The 18,367-nt window shown below is 36.2% G+C and overlaps 1 protein-coding gene across 2 annotated transcripts in view; it reads left to right on the forward strand.

The window, feature by feature from the left end:
- The window catches only part of LOC128858349 (protein kinase 4), a 124,300-nt gene that overhangs the window by 97,736 nt on the left and 8,197 nt on the right, over positions 1-18,367 (forward strand). For both annotated transcript variants that reach the window (XM_054094535.1, XM_054094537.1), the window contains exon 7: positions 10,167-10,292. In XM_054094535.1, coding sequence (XP_053950510.1) covers positions 10,167-10,292 — 126 coding nt within the window. The remainder of the gene's footprint in view (positions 1-10,166; positions 10,293-18,367) is intronic.

Consider the following 18,367-nt stretch of genomic DNA (forward strand, 5'->3'; position numbering starts at 1 on the left):
CCTACCTTTCGGATCATTCCCATGGCTTTTAAACGTTTGGAAATGGTTGATTGATCAACTCCCAAAGTTTTTGCAACCTCTTCTTGCGTTTGAGCCGGATCTTGATCGAGCAATTCCTCCAATTCGGTATCCATGAACTTTGGCGGCGCACCCTCGCGTTCTTCGTCTTCCAAGCCAAAATCACCACTTTTAAAGCGTGCAAACCACTTCTGGCACGTTCGCTCAGATAGAGCATGCTCACCATAAACTTCCACCAAGATACGATGACTTTCGGCTGCTTTTTTCTTCATATTAAAATAATGAAGAAGAATTCCCCGCAAAAACACATTATTTGGCACGAAATTCGACATTTTCAAGTGTGGTAAAAATATTGTTGTTTACGCTTCAAATAAAAAACTTATACTGACGTTTGTGCCTTACGACAGTAGCTCTCCAATGAATGTTTGGAAATGTGGATCGATGGAATAATAATCAAGTTACGCCATCTGTTGTAAAACCGAAACGAACTTATTCATAGTCCTATTAAAAAATGCCAAAGAATGTGCATGAATGTTATCTCAAGTCTCTCTAATTGAATCCTCAGTACTCTAGCTTTTTGTCTCGTTATAGCATTCTCAGTTACATCTTGCGCCACATTTGCGCTAACCGGACTCTCTCCAACTTCGAAATATTTTTGTTATTGCGAATAAAATCAATTTGTATGCCCTAGAGAAGACAATGAATAAAATCGCTCCTATGCCTGGCGGGTATTGTGGGCCACGTACTGTATAACAATAGATAACGATTATTTCTGTGTGCACGATTAATTAACGTTCAGAAATAAACTTTTCTATTCTTACAATTATTTTTCGCATAGATGAATGTCTAAACTTTCACTAACTGTTAGAAACTAATCCGAGATCAGCTTCTTATTTTCTCCATAAGCGTTTTCCCTAAGGTGGCCCCTAATATCCGCCGCTCCTCGAGTATATTTTTTTTTTTTTTTTCAATATTCTTCTCCTAGTTTTGCCGCCCTTCTAGAATCTGCCGCCCTGTGCGCAAGCACCGTTGGCACTTAGTGTAAATCCGCCACTGAATAGGCCTCTTCTATTCGCCATTTTCTTTCTAAAGATATGCTCGATTAACTTAACGAAAAATGTGCATGCGAAAGCAACAACAAAGTTATCGAGTAAGATTCGCCGCTAGCGAGTATGGCTATAGCTCACTAGGCCGTACTGCATTACCAACACATGTAATTTAAGGTAGCTCTATTTCCGCGTGCCAGCATATGTTCATTTATGCCAGTTGCTTCATCTATTCGCCACTTGCTAGCGCTTTTCGAAAAGAAGAGGCCTAATATAGCAAATATTCCGTCGGATTAGGCGGCATGGTCTGTCAAAACGTTGCCTTGCAATGTTAGACCATTCTCTTATGCATCAGATCTAACGCTTCTTGAGGTGAAATATTTACTAAAGATAACAATGCTTGAGTGCGTTGAAGCTGTGAAAGTGAAAGTGACAGGGTTAGAGCGGAGTGTATATTGAAGGTAATAGTAAGTTGATTAGGTTAGATTAGACTACGGTGATTGCCACTTTCCATGAGGGTGTAGAAGCTGCCACTTAGGCCTGGACACCTACTGTAATACCACTTGTTTGAGCTCAAATCTCGCCCTCTAATTCCCAATTACTTCGTCTCTCTAATAAACGGTGAAATATTGTGAATGGCTGCGGAAAAAGCCAAAGATAGTCTACAAAACTCTCGCCTGTCTCCTTAGTTCTGCTGCTGCACAGAAACATCATATGTTTTCTATGTGTTCCCATTGAGATCTAAATACTTTGAAATACATACCTACACATATATTTTGCAGCATATTATTTATTACCTAAGTAGCATAAATATATTGAATGTGGTTTGATCTAGGTATTAAATTACGATAAAGATGTTGGGAAACAGAGCTCATACATGTTTACTTATTATCACAACAAACTGGAAAGCGTACAAAGAGTGGCATCCTTGGATGAGCTCTTGATATTCTATTGGGCTTTCTCCCCATAGATATGCATGTCAAACTCTGGGCTAATTGCAAGGAAATCAGACCAAACGCATGCCTAACCTGGAAAGATTTCAGATTTGGGCATTCAAAAATCCTTGGAACTTTTTCGTGAACACACAAGAGCTAGATTACACTGCTTCACAATTCTACTTTGAGTCCCATAAATATTTGAATGAGATTGCGTTAAGAAGATTGACCCAGGATCAGTGGCTATCTTCACTAGTGACTCAGGACTAAATAATAAGATTGGGGATGGAATCCACTCGTAAGTGCCGCAGCTGAACCTAAGTATATGGATACTTAACCACTGCAGTGTCTTTCATGTTGAAATAATAGCTATAAAAAAAATTGCGTTATAGGTCAACCGATCACTATCGACTCTGACAGTCCAGTTTGACTAGAGGCTTAATGAAGATTTAATAAATCTTTACATTCGTCTAAAGTAGCAATTGAATGTAGAGCTATTTTAAATGAGCTGGCTTAACCGTAACGCTCGTAGGTTATCTGGGTTCCTGACACAGGACTTCCCCGGAAATTGCATAGCCGAACTGATTTTAAATCATTCAATTATGTCCAGTATATGGCAGATTAGACAGGTCTGACCTGGAATTAATGAAAACAGAGTTAGATCCCCAATTAATTTCAACCGGATTTACATTACTGCAGCAGTTGGTATCATCAACGGCACTGCCAAATATAATCATATTGGGTTTTTATGTAATGACTTCTGTAGCTACCGCAGGAACGAGGTGAAAGTGGTGAATATTGAATACTTTCTCTGTCATTGCCTCTCGCTAGCCAGAACTTTACGTCGCTGTCTAGACTCTTACTTCTTTTGATGTCTGGTAAACTTAGAATCCGCAACTATTCACAATATTCCATCGACATGGTTTTACGGTGTTAAGAATTAGAGGAAGAAACTTAAGGCCAAATGGGATCACAGAGGGTCTCCATCCCTAATTCAGCCTCTCAATACCCTATATTCAACAGTCATAAAACCGGTCTAGATTTACGATAACACAGTCCTGCGAGGGTGAGTTTCTAGAATGGCTGTACTTGTTTCTTGTAGTTTTTTATGCGCTGAAAACGAATCTGACCTTCAAAATGCTCCATCACGTCAGGATTTTTGGTAAATGAAGCTTAAAAGGTCAAAAAATGGCCATTTTAGCCATTTTTGATAATTTTTTTTGGGATAGAAAATTTTTTTTTTTTTTTCAATTTTCGACGAAAAGGTCGCATAGTACAACTCTTTAGCTTTAAAACCCATTTTTTTAAATTATTGTACGATTTTTAAAAAAAAAGTTATGACATTTTGAATTTAACAGTTTCAGTTACGTATACGTTGGGTATAACGTCTATTGGCGTAACTAAAACTGTTAATTTCAAAATGTCATAACTTTTTTTTAAAAAATCGTACAATAATTTAAAAAAATGGGTTTTAAAGCTAAAGAGTTGTACTATGCGACCTTTTCGTCGAAAATTGAAAAAAAAAATTTCTATCTCAAAAAAAATTATCAAAAATGGCTAAAATGGCCATTTTTTTACCTTTTAGGCTTCATTTACCAAAAATCCTGACGTGATGGAACATTTTGAAGGTCAGATTCGTTTTCAGCGCATAAAAAACTACAAGAAACAAGTACAGCCATTCTAGAAACTGAAAAAAGTTAAATTTCGCAGGCCTGTGTAATCAGTTGGAGGGCACTATAGCAAACTCTTATATTGAAATATTTTAATTAATAATAAATTCACCTTACCATATCACAAACGAGAAGCTCCAACGGAGCTTTCAAGTTTTTACTGTTCCCGAATAAATTAAAATTCATGCTGAATCGTATAGTCTTCGATTACAATGACATCTTAACACCCACAAAGCAGGCCCTCCTTTTTTTAAAGTGTTGATCACCCCTTTTTAATAAATAAAGAATGCACCAGAATTTGGTTTTATTTTCCTTATTCACTCCGCTCGGGAGGAATAGGGCCTCAACAAGACTCTCCTATCGTACACGGTTCTAGATGCAACATTGACTTTCTCCAAGTATTCTTTGGCCGACCGCGAGCTCTGCTGCTTTGCGGGTAAAAATTGATTTGTTTGTGCAAAAATATGCAAATTTTCGTTTTATATTTTAAGAAATATATAAGAAAAAATGGTTTTTAATAGTTTAAGTTGTTTTTGTTCAGTATTTGCAAAAGTTATTCGCATAAAACTAAACATACTCATCTTGCATTGACCACACTTAAGTAAAGTATAACAAGTGATCAACATAGAATGAATTTTTGTGATATCATTAGTTGATTTTCCTCATAAAAAAATTACTTACAATAATAAATTTGCATTCAAGGATAAAAAAAAATGCCGGTATGAACTTTGAAAGTACTAACAATATCATGGCATAAATACTCTCGGGGGTTTGCCATTACCTTTCGAGGGGCGATCGCTATTAGAAAAAAAACCCTTTCTATAATTTGGTGTATCAAGCCCACAATAGGCTTCAAGCACAGAATTTACCTATTGGTAATCATACACCAAGCCTTTCGGCTTTAGTGGCCCTACTGATCCACAGGTTCAGAATATGAAAAAAACAACTTTATTTAAAAAATTGGTCATGCACACGATAGCGGGTGAATAAAGAAAGATACTTGGACGATTTTAGTATGTATTAAAAAATATTAATAACTAAATAATAAAACGGAATAGCTCTAATTTTACGGACCCTTATAAAGAGTTTTTTAATAAGAGGTGTTATTTTGATATTCAAAGCTTGCTTTTTTTAATATAATGTTTGATGTCTGATGTTTATTTCATTATAAATAGGAAGGTATGCCATTAATAGTGGAAAATAACATCAGACAAATGACCACCACAAGGACAATATCCTTTTCATGAAAATTTCCATAACCGAATTGCAAAGTGGCTGTCCTATGTCCTCGATATCCCCACGAATTCCACCTTTGAGGTATTGAATCGACCCTGGGCTCCTGGCGTATACCTTCTCTTTCACGTGGCCCCAAAGAAAAAAGTTACAAGGTGTTAAATCACAAGATCTCGGTGGCCAATTGTGATCACCTCTTCGAGAGATAACATGGTCCGGAAACTTTTTCCGTATAAGATAAATGGTTTCGTTGCTTGTGTGGCACGTAGCGCCGTCTTGTTGAAAATAAACGTTGTCCAGATCAATACCATCCAATTCCAGCTATAAAAAATGGTTAATCATCTCTTCTGTTTAACACCTAACACCTGTTATTGGAAAATCCTTTACATATTTTCATTATTACTTAGTTTTAGTAGTCAGTTTGAAATCATGTTTTCTTGACTTCTTGAAATAAATAAATTCTGGAATGTGTTTGAATTTGGAGCGGAGTAGCCTCTACTGTGCAACTGCTGTTTTTTGACAAATTTGCTGCGCAGACTCAGTTTTTCAGCACTAAGTAGCAAGTTGGCATTTTCAAAATACGGATATGCATATTTTAATACCCATATTGCTCTAAGAAAACAAAAATGCACTAAAATCAGTAACTCGTTTGGTGTACAGATTTTCATGTCCGCAACTGTAAATGCATTAGCTGAAAAACACCTGACCAAACGTCACTGCGTCTAACAATAAGAATTACGTGCTCGGTGGAGTTACACCAATGTATGTATGTATGTATGTATAAGTGGTATAGTAAATATGGAAGCAACAGTTGTGAGCAATGAGCACCGGGCAGCAAGCTGCAAGCAATGAGCTATGTGAGCAACGAAGAAGTCAAGTGGAAAGCGCTAGTTAGTGAATGAAGGCGCTTAGAAATAAACAGGCTAGTATCTACGGGTACTAAGTAGGTGCTCGCCTATTGTTGAGTGTGAGCAGTTTGGGTAGTTAAGCAGCTGAGCGCTTAACTAAGCTATTGTTAGTGGCGTAGGGTATCCGTTGTAAGCTTAACGCTGAACGCGAAGTATCAGTTGCATTATTTTAGCTTGAGGGTAGACAGTCACGCGAACATTACCGCGTCTCATTGTAATCATAAGCAAGTAATTATTAACGTTGATGCGCTGTTCTAAAGCTAAGCGAAGTGTGCTGTTAATTTATTGTTGTTGTTGTTGTTGTTCTTGTATTTCATCGTTCTCTGTAAGCGCCAAACAAATATGAAAACATAAGCGAACACAAAGATGAGCTTCGAGCGCTGTTTGTATGAAGCGTCTATTCGTAATCGTATGAGTGTGTGTGTATAATTCTGCATTGAACAGGTGTTTGTTGTGATTGCACAGCAATATTTATAAATAAATATTTGGCTTATTTACTTTGATGTTTCTATCTATTGTAGATGTGATTTAACATTTGTTTTTTGTTGTTTTTTGTTTTTGTTGAACTCAAGTTGTTCACGAAGAAGAGTAGTCGGGTACTCGTATACCAAGCAAAATAATGATATCATTCTGCATTGCCTGCTGTCGGAATGTTGTAGGCGAACGAGGTTGTACTTGTAGACAACCCAACACACCTTCAGTGTGAATCAGCCGTGCGGTGCGACAGCAGTAACAGCAACAGAAACAGAAACAGCAACAGCAACAGCCGCAGTCAACAAAACGAAACTTCAATTAATAACTTGGTTCAAAACAATAGACAACTAAATTTTATGGTGTTTTATAAATAAAATATTTACTTCAGTCTACGATATGACTCCGAATTGTACGCGTGTTTGTTTATTTGTGCGCCAATAGCGTTATTAAAGTTATTTATATGTGTACATTCATACCTAGTATATTTATATACTTACCCATATGTCTGTATATATGTACATAGCTTCTTCTTATCTTATCGTGCGCGCAACTAAATATTAATATTTTCCGCTGAAGTTGTTGTAAAAAGGGGAAAACAAAACTTTAACAAAACCTAGTCAACAAATGGGGAAAAAATATTCTTGGTTGCGCATTTTTCTGTGCCTTGCAGTTTTGTTATTTTTTCGTTATTGTTACTAGTATTAGTACGAGTATTGCGCATGTTCTAGTCACTTCAGAACAACAAAGCCCACCATAATTAGTTAAATATTCCGTCAGTTGCTCGGCACAGTTAACTAAACTAAGTCTACGTTTGAAAACACGCAACGCTTATTTTTTCTGCAAATAAGAAATATTAAAATAGCAAACAAACTTTTGTCAGTGTCATAACTAAAATTGTGAAAAATTGTGTGTATGTTTTTTTTGTTTTTGTAATTTTTAATATTGCGCTCTTTTAACTGGTGAAAGGAAAAGCGGCAATTTTACAATTTGTCCGCACTATGTGCAACAATAACTTGAGCAATCAATTTCTACAGCAACTTAAACAAATTCAACGTTTGTCTTGCTTTGTAGTATTACAAGGTCTTTCAAGTTCGAGTTTCTTTTTTAGCAGTGCCTTATTTTGACAGCTATCACAGTTCGGTGCTGTCTCTTTTAACACATGTGACGTAAAGAATTTGAAATTTACCAAAATATGTTTGCGAAGTATATAAAAATAAGTAAAAGTCACTACGAAAATCGTGGATCTGTGAAAAAACGTTTCACAAAATTGTGAATATTCTCGGTTGTTTTTATTAGACATCAATTCCCGGAGTAAAAATGTTAGCCAAACAATTTAAAACGACTGACTTGGTATACCATAAGGCGTGAAAGCACCAGTGCATTTAAAAACATCTCTGCTGCAAGGAAAAGCAGTGGAGCAGATCAAAATTTTTCAACTGAAAGATATCTACAGCAATTCACAGTCTTATTTGTAAACAGCCCATCGCGAGGTTTGCGTAAGGATTTGACCTTAAAGCCTTAAGTTTAAAGCATTACATCGTTCAGCTAGTGCAAGAACCTAAGGCATATAATCAACGCCAATGTCCACATTTGATTATTTTTATGAACTAATAATAAAAATACAAGGAAATACGGTTGAAAAATTATATTCTCAGATCAAGTTCACTTTCCTTTGAACATATTTGAGCACTGCAAAAACGACAACAATTTGTTATTGTGATACTTCTCTCGTGGTACTGTCTGGTGCGCATTATGGTCTTGTGATAAAACAAGTTGGATAGCCTACATATAGTATTGAGCTATCCAAAACGTTACATATACAAATGCGCTTAGTGGTTCAAAAGATGCACTAGATTAAGTGGAGAAAACTCATAAATACCACTTTTAACCCTTTACCACGCTCGCGGTGCGCAATAGACCCCCATGGCTGAACAATTTTTTACTCATTTTAGTTCGTTCTATGCTCTAAACACATAAAATAATTTTGCCAGGCTAACGTGTTTAGGTCATTCCACTGTGCGGCTTGCGATTTTGAGATTTGACATAACTACATTCAGATATGACGAAATAAAAGATGTGTTTTAAGCTCGAGAACTTGAAATGACAATAGAAAACAGAAATATTTTTTATTATAACCTAGTAGATAATTTCATGGCATTTATTTTTTAAATATGATATTTGGCATATGTCCGTCGCGACTGCCAGTTGCATGGCCCATTCCAACAGACCAAATTTTTGACTACTTTTTCCAATGTATCTGAATAATAAATCTAAATGAGCCCAATTAGCAAAAATCCGATGCATTATTACAAGAGTGATTTATAGACAGGCAAGCCAAAATTCTTAGGTAAAATTTTCTACGCAGTCGAAGGGCAAAGACCAACAAATTGAGAACGACGACGAATCGACATTTTAGCGTCTCCTTCAACACATCGCTCTATGAATTTCGCGAACAGATTTTTTTAAAGTAAATTTCCACAATTTGGTAGCGTTGGTTTGGCTTTACATAAATGATTCATTATGACTTGTCAAACTTTACTGAACAGAAATGTCAACACAGTTTGCCATTCTCAGCTGTCAAATCATAGTTATCGATATCGATAGTTCTCAACCAATTAAACAAACACCCGATAGTTTCAATGAGAACTCCCCGGGGAAATGAGCATTGAGTACCCACACACCTGTTTGATTTTCATTATTCGAAAATATTCAAGCGTGAGCTCGACTATTATATCGAATTTTTTGGAGTAACTCGTGCATTAACTTTGATTTTTTGACTTTTTTGTTAGCACTTTTTTGAGTCTTACCAAAATACACAGGGTTAACGTCGTTGAAAAACTAAGGAAACGCTGAAAAATAAAACTGACAATTTTTGCTGCTCAAAATATTCAAAAGCTCAAAAATGTTGAGCAAACCTTGGAGCAGTTGAACAATGAAGGAGTTTCGAACGAGTATCGATCTTCTCATATTGCTGCACACCCGGGTACCTTGAGCTTTAGTTTCAATAAAATGGCGCAATATGCCACACAGCCAACGAAACAAACGAAATTGCTGACAAAAATAATGTCATGTTATTCTGCAGCAATTTGGCCACTAAGATAACCATGTTGAACGCGTTTGAGCTATTTGCTGTGAAGTCATTTCAAAAATTGAGTTTACATGAATAAACCACAAGCATCTGAATCTTTGATATATGGCATTCACCTTAAAATTATCGCGACAGAACTCCAATTATACCAAAATTTCATAGAAAAATTCACCAAAAGGGCCGATATTTACAGGCTCGCTAGCGAGTGACATTCGAAAAATATTATTTATCATTTATAAAGTGTAGATCCCCCACTAAACAAGTATATTAATAAACAAATTATGAATTCTCAGTCAAAATGTGCCTTAGATTTGAATCTAAAAAAGAAACTCAAACTTGAAAGCCCCTGTACCAGCTGCTAGTATAGCTATTGTAATATTTAATAGTAATTAATTAGTCATCGTTGTATTACCATCGCAATCATCACTGCAATATCCGCTATGCAACAAGACGACGAAAAATCGTTGTATGCGACAATGCGTCCCGCACGCGGCGGCCGCAGCCTGGTCACACTCAGCACCTTTGAGGCACGTAAGCAAACCGCACAACGTCTAAAATAGCTAAATAGATATGTACATATACATACATATATACACATACATACTATATATATTTTTATCTCATTGTGAAGCAATAGACAAAGCATCCAAGTGGACAATTAAAATATCTGTGCTTATGAATATTTTTCTTTTCACAATTACTTGCATTCATATAATCGTTTGTTTGTACTGTACCAGTGTATGCGCATACTTCCAGCTCGCGATAATCCCCGATTTTGTATCTCATTTTTGCAGGAACGTCAAGAGGCGCTACGCAACACCACCATGATGGAGGATGATGTAAATCATCGTACAAGTCGAGTTTTTCGCAATGAAAATGGGCCAACAGCAAATGGCACACAGTTTCAAATACCACCACCGGTAAGTGAAATCGAATTTAGTAAATCATTTAACGCAATCATGCACATAATACATATGTGTGTGTGTTCATGAGAGTGGGTATGTTTGTAGGACACTGATACGTTCAGCTAATTAGCAGCGCAGCGCAGCGGTGTACATGTGTACGTAGGTATTTGTTTTACTAATTACTCTAAATATCCCTTACTCCCCTGTGACCAGTTCTAATAATGATAAAATTAAACTCAAAATAAAATTAAAAAACCCCAATGTTAAGCGCCATTGGGTTGCAGTAAAAATTTAACAGCTGAATAAAAATTGAGAAGTACATATACCATTGCCAATCATTTGTTGAGAGAATATTCTATCGTTTTCTTAATACTGAAAAGCGAGTCAGATATACGAGTACCTTTGAAAAGGTGTTGGAATAAATATAAAATCTTGCCTTAACATCAAAATGATCCATTTAATTCATAATTTATCAATAATACATTGTTTCAAGTGGAGAGCTCTAAAGTGCCTTGATAACCTTGAGTTAACCTCTTAAAACTTCAGGCGAAATAAATTGACTACATTATCGGCTCAGAGAGCGTTTTAACCGTTACTAATACTCGTGTTCCTTGCACAAATATGGTTGACTAGCGAAAGTATAAAGATCAACGAGCAAGGGAAACGTTTGTCAACCAGATTTTGTTTTCCAAAACTAAATAAAATAAAAAAAATTTAGTGCAGATTTTTAAAATATTTATTATAATAGAAATAATGTATGGCAATCATAAATGAAAAATGATATCGGATAAATATCCATGATCATAATTACAGATATATATTATTTAACTAAGCGGCCGTCGTAGCCGAATGGGTTGGTGCGTGACTACCATTCGGAATTCAGAGAGAACGTAGGTTCGAATCTCGGTGAAAGACCAAAAAGAAGGAAACCTTTTTTTCTAATAGCGGTCGCCCCTCGGCAGGCAATGGCAAACCTCCGAGTGTATTTCTGCCCTGAAAATGCTCATCATAAAAAATATCTACCGTTCGGCGTCGGCTTAAAGCTGCAGGTCCCTCCATTTGTGCAACACCATCATGACGCACACCACAAATAGGAGGAGGAGCTCGGCCAAACACCCAAAAAGGGTGTACGCGCTAATTATATATATACATATTATTTAACTAATATTTTCAACCACTTTTTGTTTAAATGGCGAATCTATTTCGTTAATCAATACACGAATTTTGAGATTTAAGGCACAAAAAATAATCCAGTGGGGATAGATCGCATGGTCCGGGTGGTCAGTTAACTACTGAATTTTGTGAAATTGGGCGATCGAGAAATTTGATTGGTAATAAATTCATTGCTTTGGAAACTGTGAGTATTGAGACACCACCCAATTGAAAACTTTCGACAGTGATATCCACATTGTCAATGCCAAATTTCAATCGTTCAATTCGGTCGGTAAAAAATCCATTGATCATAACGCATTTCCAGCAGAATTTTCGAAAAAAAGTGCCAATCTGCAGCCTTCAGACCGCATAGCGATTTTTTCACTTGAACGACTCGGTCGAACACGATTTGGTGTCGGCGCGTTGTGAACCGACCCCAAATTTACTAACACAATTCTTAAAAGCGGTCTCAGAAAAACAATTATGTTGACCGAAAATATCAGCAATTTAACGATTCATCCAACAAAGAAATAGTAGGTTTTCATAGGGGATTTTTATTTAACGCGATTTTTATTTTAATGCTATTTTCGACCGAAATTTAATTCATTGTAGTAGTTGCCACAGCTTATACTGTGTTTACGTCGAAAAATCAAATGCCAAAACTGTCAAGATATTAGAACTGACGCTTTGTGTGAAGGACCAGAGTCTTGCTGAAAGATGTATGGGCTGTCACCGCGTACACTATCAACCCAGCGATCACTGCTGTATCTGTACCCTCGATATTTGCAGCAGAATTCACTCGAAATCCTTGAGTACAGAACTGTGCTGAAATGACATGCCTTTTGTTGCTCACAACACCTAAAACCATAACAGTGGCTGAAAACTTCGTGTGCATAACAACAGGAACCTCTGTCGGATTGGAACATAGACACCTGTCAATTATGCGATCAAAATTTTTTTTCATCATAAAAAAAACCCATAGCAACTTAGACGTTTCAGGGTGTTTAATTTCGTTTATAAAGCGTTTTGATTGGATAACTTGCTGTTCTCGTTTTTCTCCGACATAAACTGACTTCTGCGCATAGTGTGGGACTTACACTTTAGATCTTCATGGACAACTCAAGGAATAAGACCCTCAAAAACATTAAACTCTTGCGCGAGGGCCTTCATTGATTTTGGTCCCTGCCAATGATTGGTCCTCGTCAACGATCGCTTGCACTTGTTGAATAAAATCTGCAGATCGGACAGTGTCAGAACTTTCCACGTGCTTTTTGCGTTTTGCCGCCAGATGCTTCCAATTTACGGCTAACCTTATGAACGAAATAACGGGCGCACTTAAGAAAATTAGAGATTTCTAAATCGTGATTTGTGATTTGCACATATAGCGACGGTAACTGCATGTGTCTTCATTTCTTGAGTTAGGTTGTAATCCTCGGAGTCTTATCTGAAAAAGAGCAAAAAAAGAAAGACTTATGGTCACATATTGGGTAGTCGAAAAAGTCTTTTCGTATTTTGTCAATAGATATCGTTGGAGTCATCTATCTCCAGTGCTACCAATCACATTGTGTTAAATTCGGAGAAGTTGAAAAAAAGTTATAGCTGTTCAAAAATGAGTGAAACTAATGAAGAAATTCGCTATATTTTGAAATTTTTGTATAAAAAAGGGGAGAATGCCACGCAAGCCACCAATGAAATTTGTGAAGTTTACGGAGACGATGCTGTATCAGTTCGTGTAGCACAACAATGGTTCGCTGGCTTCCGTTCTGGAAATTTCGATATGAAAGATGCACCTCGCTCCTTTCGACCTATCGATTATGAAAAAGATTGACCAGGACCGTCACATAAGCTGCCATGACATCGCCAAGGCACTAAACATTCATCATCAAACGGGTTTGAACCATTTAAAAAAGGCTGGTTACAAAAATAAGCTCGATGTTTGGGTACCATATGAATTGTCTGTGAAAAATTTAATGGACCGAATTAACATCTGCGATTCTTTGCTGAAACGAAGTGAAATCGAACCATTTCTGAAGCGAATGGTAACAGGAGACGATATCCGAATCCGACAATACTGTGCGAAAAAGATCATGGTGCAAGGGTGGTGAAGTTCAACAAATGGTCGCAAAGCCAGGATTGACGAAGGTTATGCTGTGTGATTGGTGGGATTGGAAAGGAATCATCCACTATGAGCTGCTCCAGCCTGCTCGAACGATTGGTTCTACACTTTACTGCCAACAACTGATGAGATTGAAGCAAGCAATCGAAAAAAAACGGCTAGAACTGATCAGCAGAAAGGGTGTCTTCCATCAGCACAACGCTAGGCCACACACATCTTTGATGACTCGGCAAAAACTGGGGAGGTTGGCTGGGAAGTTTTGATGCATCCACCATATAGCCCTGACCTTGCACCATCGGGCTACCATTTGTTTTGGTCAATGCAGAACTCCCTTAATGGAGTAAAGTTGGCTTGAAGAGAAGCCTGTGAAAATTACTTGTCGCAGTTTTTCGCCGAGAAACCACAAAAGTTTTACACTGATGGAATAATGTCTCTAGAAGAAAAATGGCAAAAGGTGGTCGACCAAAATGGTACATATTTGGTTTAGTAAAGTTCATTATAAATATAAAAAAAATGAGTTGAAGTTTGATTAGAAATACGAAAAGACTTTTTCGACTACCCAATATATTCATATCTTCAGGTACCGTATGCACCCTGTATTTGAAAGTAGAAATATGTTTTAGCAAAACCAAATGGGGTCAAAATGGCTACCCTGGGGAACTCCCCTAAACACATCATAGAATACAACAACAACTTGCCTAAGTTACGAACATTATTGAACTGCATACAGTAGTGTCTCAGTTTTTCGAAACATTCGATTTGGGCTTCAACTCGAATCAACTCGCAAAAGGAAATTTTTTTACATTAGGGACTCTATTTGCTCAAATTTATATCAAAAAAATGTACTCTTGAATTTTAAACAAATCAACTGTCATTGCTTTTAAAAAAGTCTAAATTAAAAAAAAAAAAACACAAAGAATGCATATTCTTCAGTTCTTTAATATCCCCAGGTTTTTCAATGAATACGGGTAACAATATACAAATGTGCAGTCTGAATTTTGAAGAAATTATTGTATTTCTGGAAATATTTCAAAAAGATTTTTTTAGTATTTGGTAGTAGGAGATACTAACTATATTGTAATATTGTTTTTTCTAGATAGAGTCTCCATAATTGCAATTTCACCACCTCTGATATTAATTAGTCAGGCAAAACAAGATTCTACTGTATATACCATGATAAAAATATAGTGAAATAGAACCCTTCTCTCATTTCGTTGGCCACGATTTTTTTTAAGTTTGCCATCATTATAATAAGGCCTTTCAGGACAGAGCATGCAAATGTAATGTAAAATGAGAGAGTCTTAATAAAAACATTAAAAATTTATTTCAATTTCCAAATGTCGTGAGATTGATCATTAATCTATGTATGCATGTCCCTTCCAAACGAATAAAAAAAAATTACAATGATAAAGGATGCTTAACATTCTTCCTTGCATGTTGTGTAAGACTAAAAAATGACAAAAATGCACAATTTAGAGGTTTTTTAAAGATAATTTCTTTCAAATGTTGGCCGCAACTGCGCAGTAACTCGGCCATCCGTAAACATCCATTTTGAATGATCCGATGGAGGACTTCGGTCGGTACTTCGTGAATAACTTTAGATATGTTAGCTTCCAATGCCTCAATCGAAGCTGGTTTATCCAAAAATAAATTAGACTTTACATACCCCCACCAATAAAAGTATAAAGTTGTGATATCACATGATCTTGGTGGCCATTTCTTGTTGAAATCAAATATTGTAGAGATCACGGGCTTCAATTTGCGATACCAAAAAGTCGTTTATTATGGCGCGATAGTATTCCCCATTCACTATTACTTTGGCACCAGCCTCGTCTTTGAAGAAATATGGGCCGATGATTCCTCCAACACATTGTCCGCACTAAACTGTGGTTTTCAATAGCTGTAATGGCTGTAACTGCTGTTTTTTAACGGCTTCGGGTTGCTCTTCAGCCCAAATATGGCAATTTTGCTTAATTACGTAGAGATTAAGCCAAACATGGGTCTCATCGCAGAACAAAATTCGGGTCCCAACGCGCGCGATGAACACTTTTCACAGAGCTCCGATTTTCGTAATTCAATTGTACGATTTGTAAACGTTGTTGAGGCGTAAGGCTTTCCATGAAGAAACGTCAATGAATAATAAAAAAAAATTATGTATTTAGTGTGACAGAATTCATTCGCAATCTGTCAAAAAATCCTATTGAACAAAGTATCTCGAATCTGATCACCCTTTAATATTTACTCTCAATAATTGAATGGCAATTACCTTAATCTTTCGGTCATAATGTAATTAAAAGTCTTAATATTTGTATCACACAACTCGTTTGGTTTATTCCTCTAGTGGAACAATTTTCTTGTGATCCCCATATTGAATCATTGCTTCATTTTTGAAGGGCATAATTAATTTTTCACCACAGCACAGCTCTCCACTTCATCTGTTTTGCCACTAGATCTAAGTTATTTCTGAGTTTGTGCATTCGAGATTTTTTCTTAAATACTACTAGAGATTCTTGAAAAGTTTCAGATCAGGATTACTTGATGATTGGTCTAAAAATTTTAGAATATATTTTTCCATTTATTTTTTGGCTCATCGGATCTTTAAGATTAAACTGTTGTAATGACATAGTTAACCAAATCAAAATGTTACCACCAGCGTGCCTCGTTTTCGAAGAGGTAATTTTTCTGGCAGATGCTTTCTTTAGGAGGCAACGAAAGTATAACTTCCGATCAGGCGAAAGTGCATTCATTTTCGCTTTCACTGGTATGTATAGGGTGGGCCATGTAAAATTTGCTTTTCGAATCGGCTATAAAAATAAACTAATCAATATTTTTTCAAACTTTTTTTTTATTTTGAAGATTGAGCATTGTCATTTATGAATGAAAAATAATATCGTTCAAATGACTGCCACGACTGGCTTTACAGCAGGCCATTCGATCAACCCAATTTTTAAGCACATTTTCGATTGTTTGGGCTCGAATTTCATGAATGGCAACTTCGGTTTCGTGTTTTAAAGCATCAATCGTCTCTGGACCAATATAGTCCAATTGATATCGGAATTTCGGCTGATTATTCAGTTTTCAAAAACGGTAGCCAAAAGTTCGAGTGTAACTTTGGCAGTGTGACAAGTTGCACCGTCCTGTTGAAACCAAATGTCGTCCATGTCATCCTCTTCAATTTTTGGAAACAACTCGTTGAGCATGTCACGGTAACGCTCGCCATTTACTGTAACCGCGGCTCCTCGCTCATTTTCGAAAAAAATGGCCCGATGATGCCGCCAGACCAAAAACCGCATCAAACAGTGACTCGTTGTGGATGCATTTGCTTCTCTACAGTAACGTGTGGACTTTCTGAGTCCCAAATCCGACAATTTTGCTTATTGACGTAGTCACCAATGTGAAAATCAGAAAAGAAGAAGAAAATTCACCACTTTGGAAATAGGTTTTCAATATTTCCCAATTTTGTTCAAGCGTATAGCGTCCCATTTCGTAAATGTCAAACCTTTAAGTAAATTATGAACACATTTGACATGTCATTCGTGCTACCATTCTCAAAAAAATAGGTGGTTAAAAAAGCAAACGCTATATGGCCCACCCTGTATATCTGTAGGTAACCTGGCATGGTCTCCAAATAAAATCCCGAAGTTCGGGATTGATTGTCTTTGTCTAAATATACATATGTATGCACGTGCAAGATTATTCATGCGCAATCAAATGAAGGTTATATTTGAGAATTATGTGCTAACTTTATATACCTAGATATATATGTATGCAAATATTTATTTCATTTTAATACGAGTACAACTGAATATATATACAAATGTTGTATGCGTTTTGAGGGCAATCACTGAAACGCTCATACACCCCGTTAGAAGTGCATTGCCTTTTTAATTGCTTCGTTAGGATTTTATTGAATTACCAAAAATGTTTAAGTGAGCATTTGTGTGTGCTTACTTCTAAACTAGAGGCTATATATAAACTAAACTGGAGACTATATATATATATTATATATGTATATGTATTAGGGCGGCTCAATTCGTAAAGAACGATTCGGATCCTACATAGAATTATAAGAAAAATAGGTCCATTAGAACAAAGCTTTAAAGCAGAGCAATCTATTAAAGCTGGTGTCCGTACACCAACTTATTTGTTTTTTTTTTTTTTGTTTTCATTCGCCGTGTATATTAGGATGCTACCTCTAAATCAACTAGCTCCAACTGCATGTCGTCTCTTCAACGCAGTTCGTCCTTTTCCTTTCTTTTCTATTTTCTTTTGTAGTGCCATTCTAATGTACAAAACGTTGCTGTTGGTCTAGTGCCATCACCTTTATTGAATGCGCTTTGTACGCGTACCGATTTTTTTTTTTGCTGCTTTCACACACAGTACATTAATGTACTGTCTTGTGACCTGTAATTGATTTAATCGAAACGCCACTTTCACGCAATCAAGTCGCAAAAATAGTCTAACGGGCGGATACTTACAAAATCTCATAGGAATGAGTAGAATCAACTAAATATTGAAGATTAACTAATAATGAAAAAATTATTACATTTCATTTCCCTTATTTGGTTTTTTTAAATTAGTAAAATGTGGACGTACATAAATAAAAATAATGAATTTAATTGCCCAAAAATGTATTTTTTATTATAATTTCAACATTTGATATTTACATACTTACGACAATTTCTAATTAATTCAAACTTGAAAGATTAATACATTTTAAATTAACTTTTTGCTTTAGTTAAAATTTAAGAAACCACAATTATTGTACATAAATACGTTGTTAATTGTAAGAAAATTTGTGATTTGGCAAAAAAGAAATTGT

This window comes from Anastrepha ludens, chromosome 3 (assembly GCF_028408465.1).
Source record: "Anastrepha ludens isolate Willacy chromosome 3, idAnaLude1.1, whole genome shotgun sequence".
Lineage (NCBI taxonomy): Eukaryota > Metazoa > Arthropoda > Insecta > Diptera > Tephritidae > Anastrepha > Anastrepha ludens.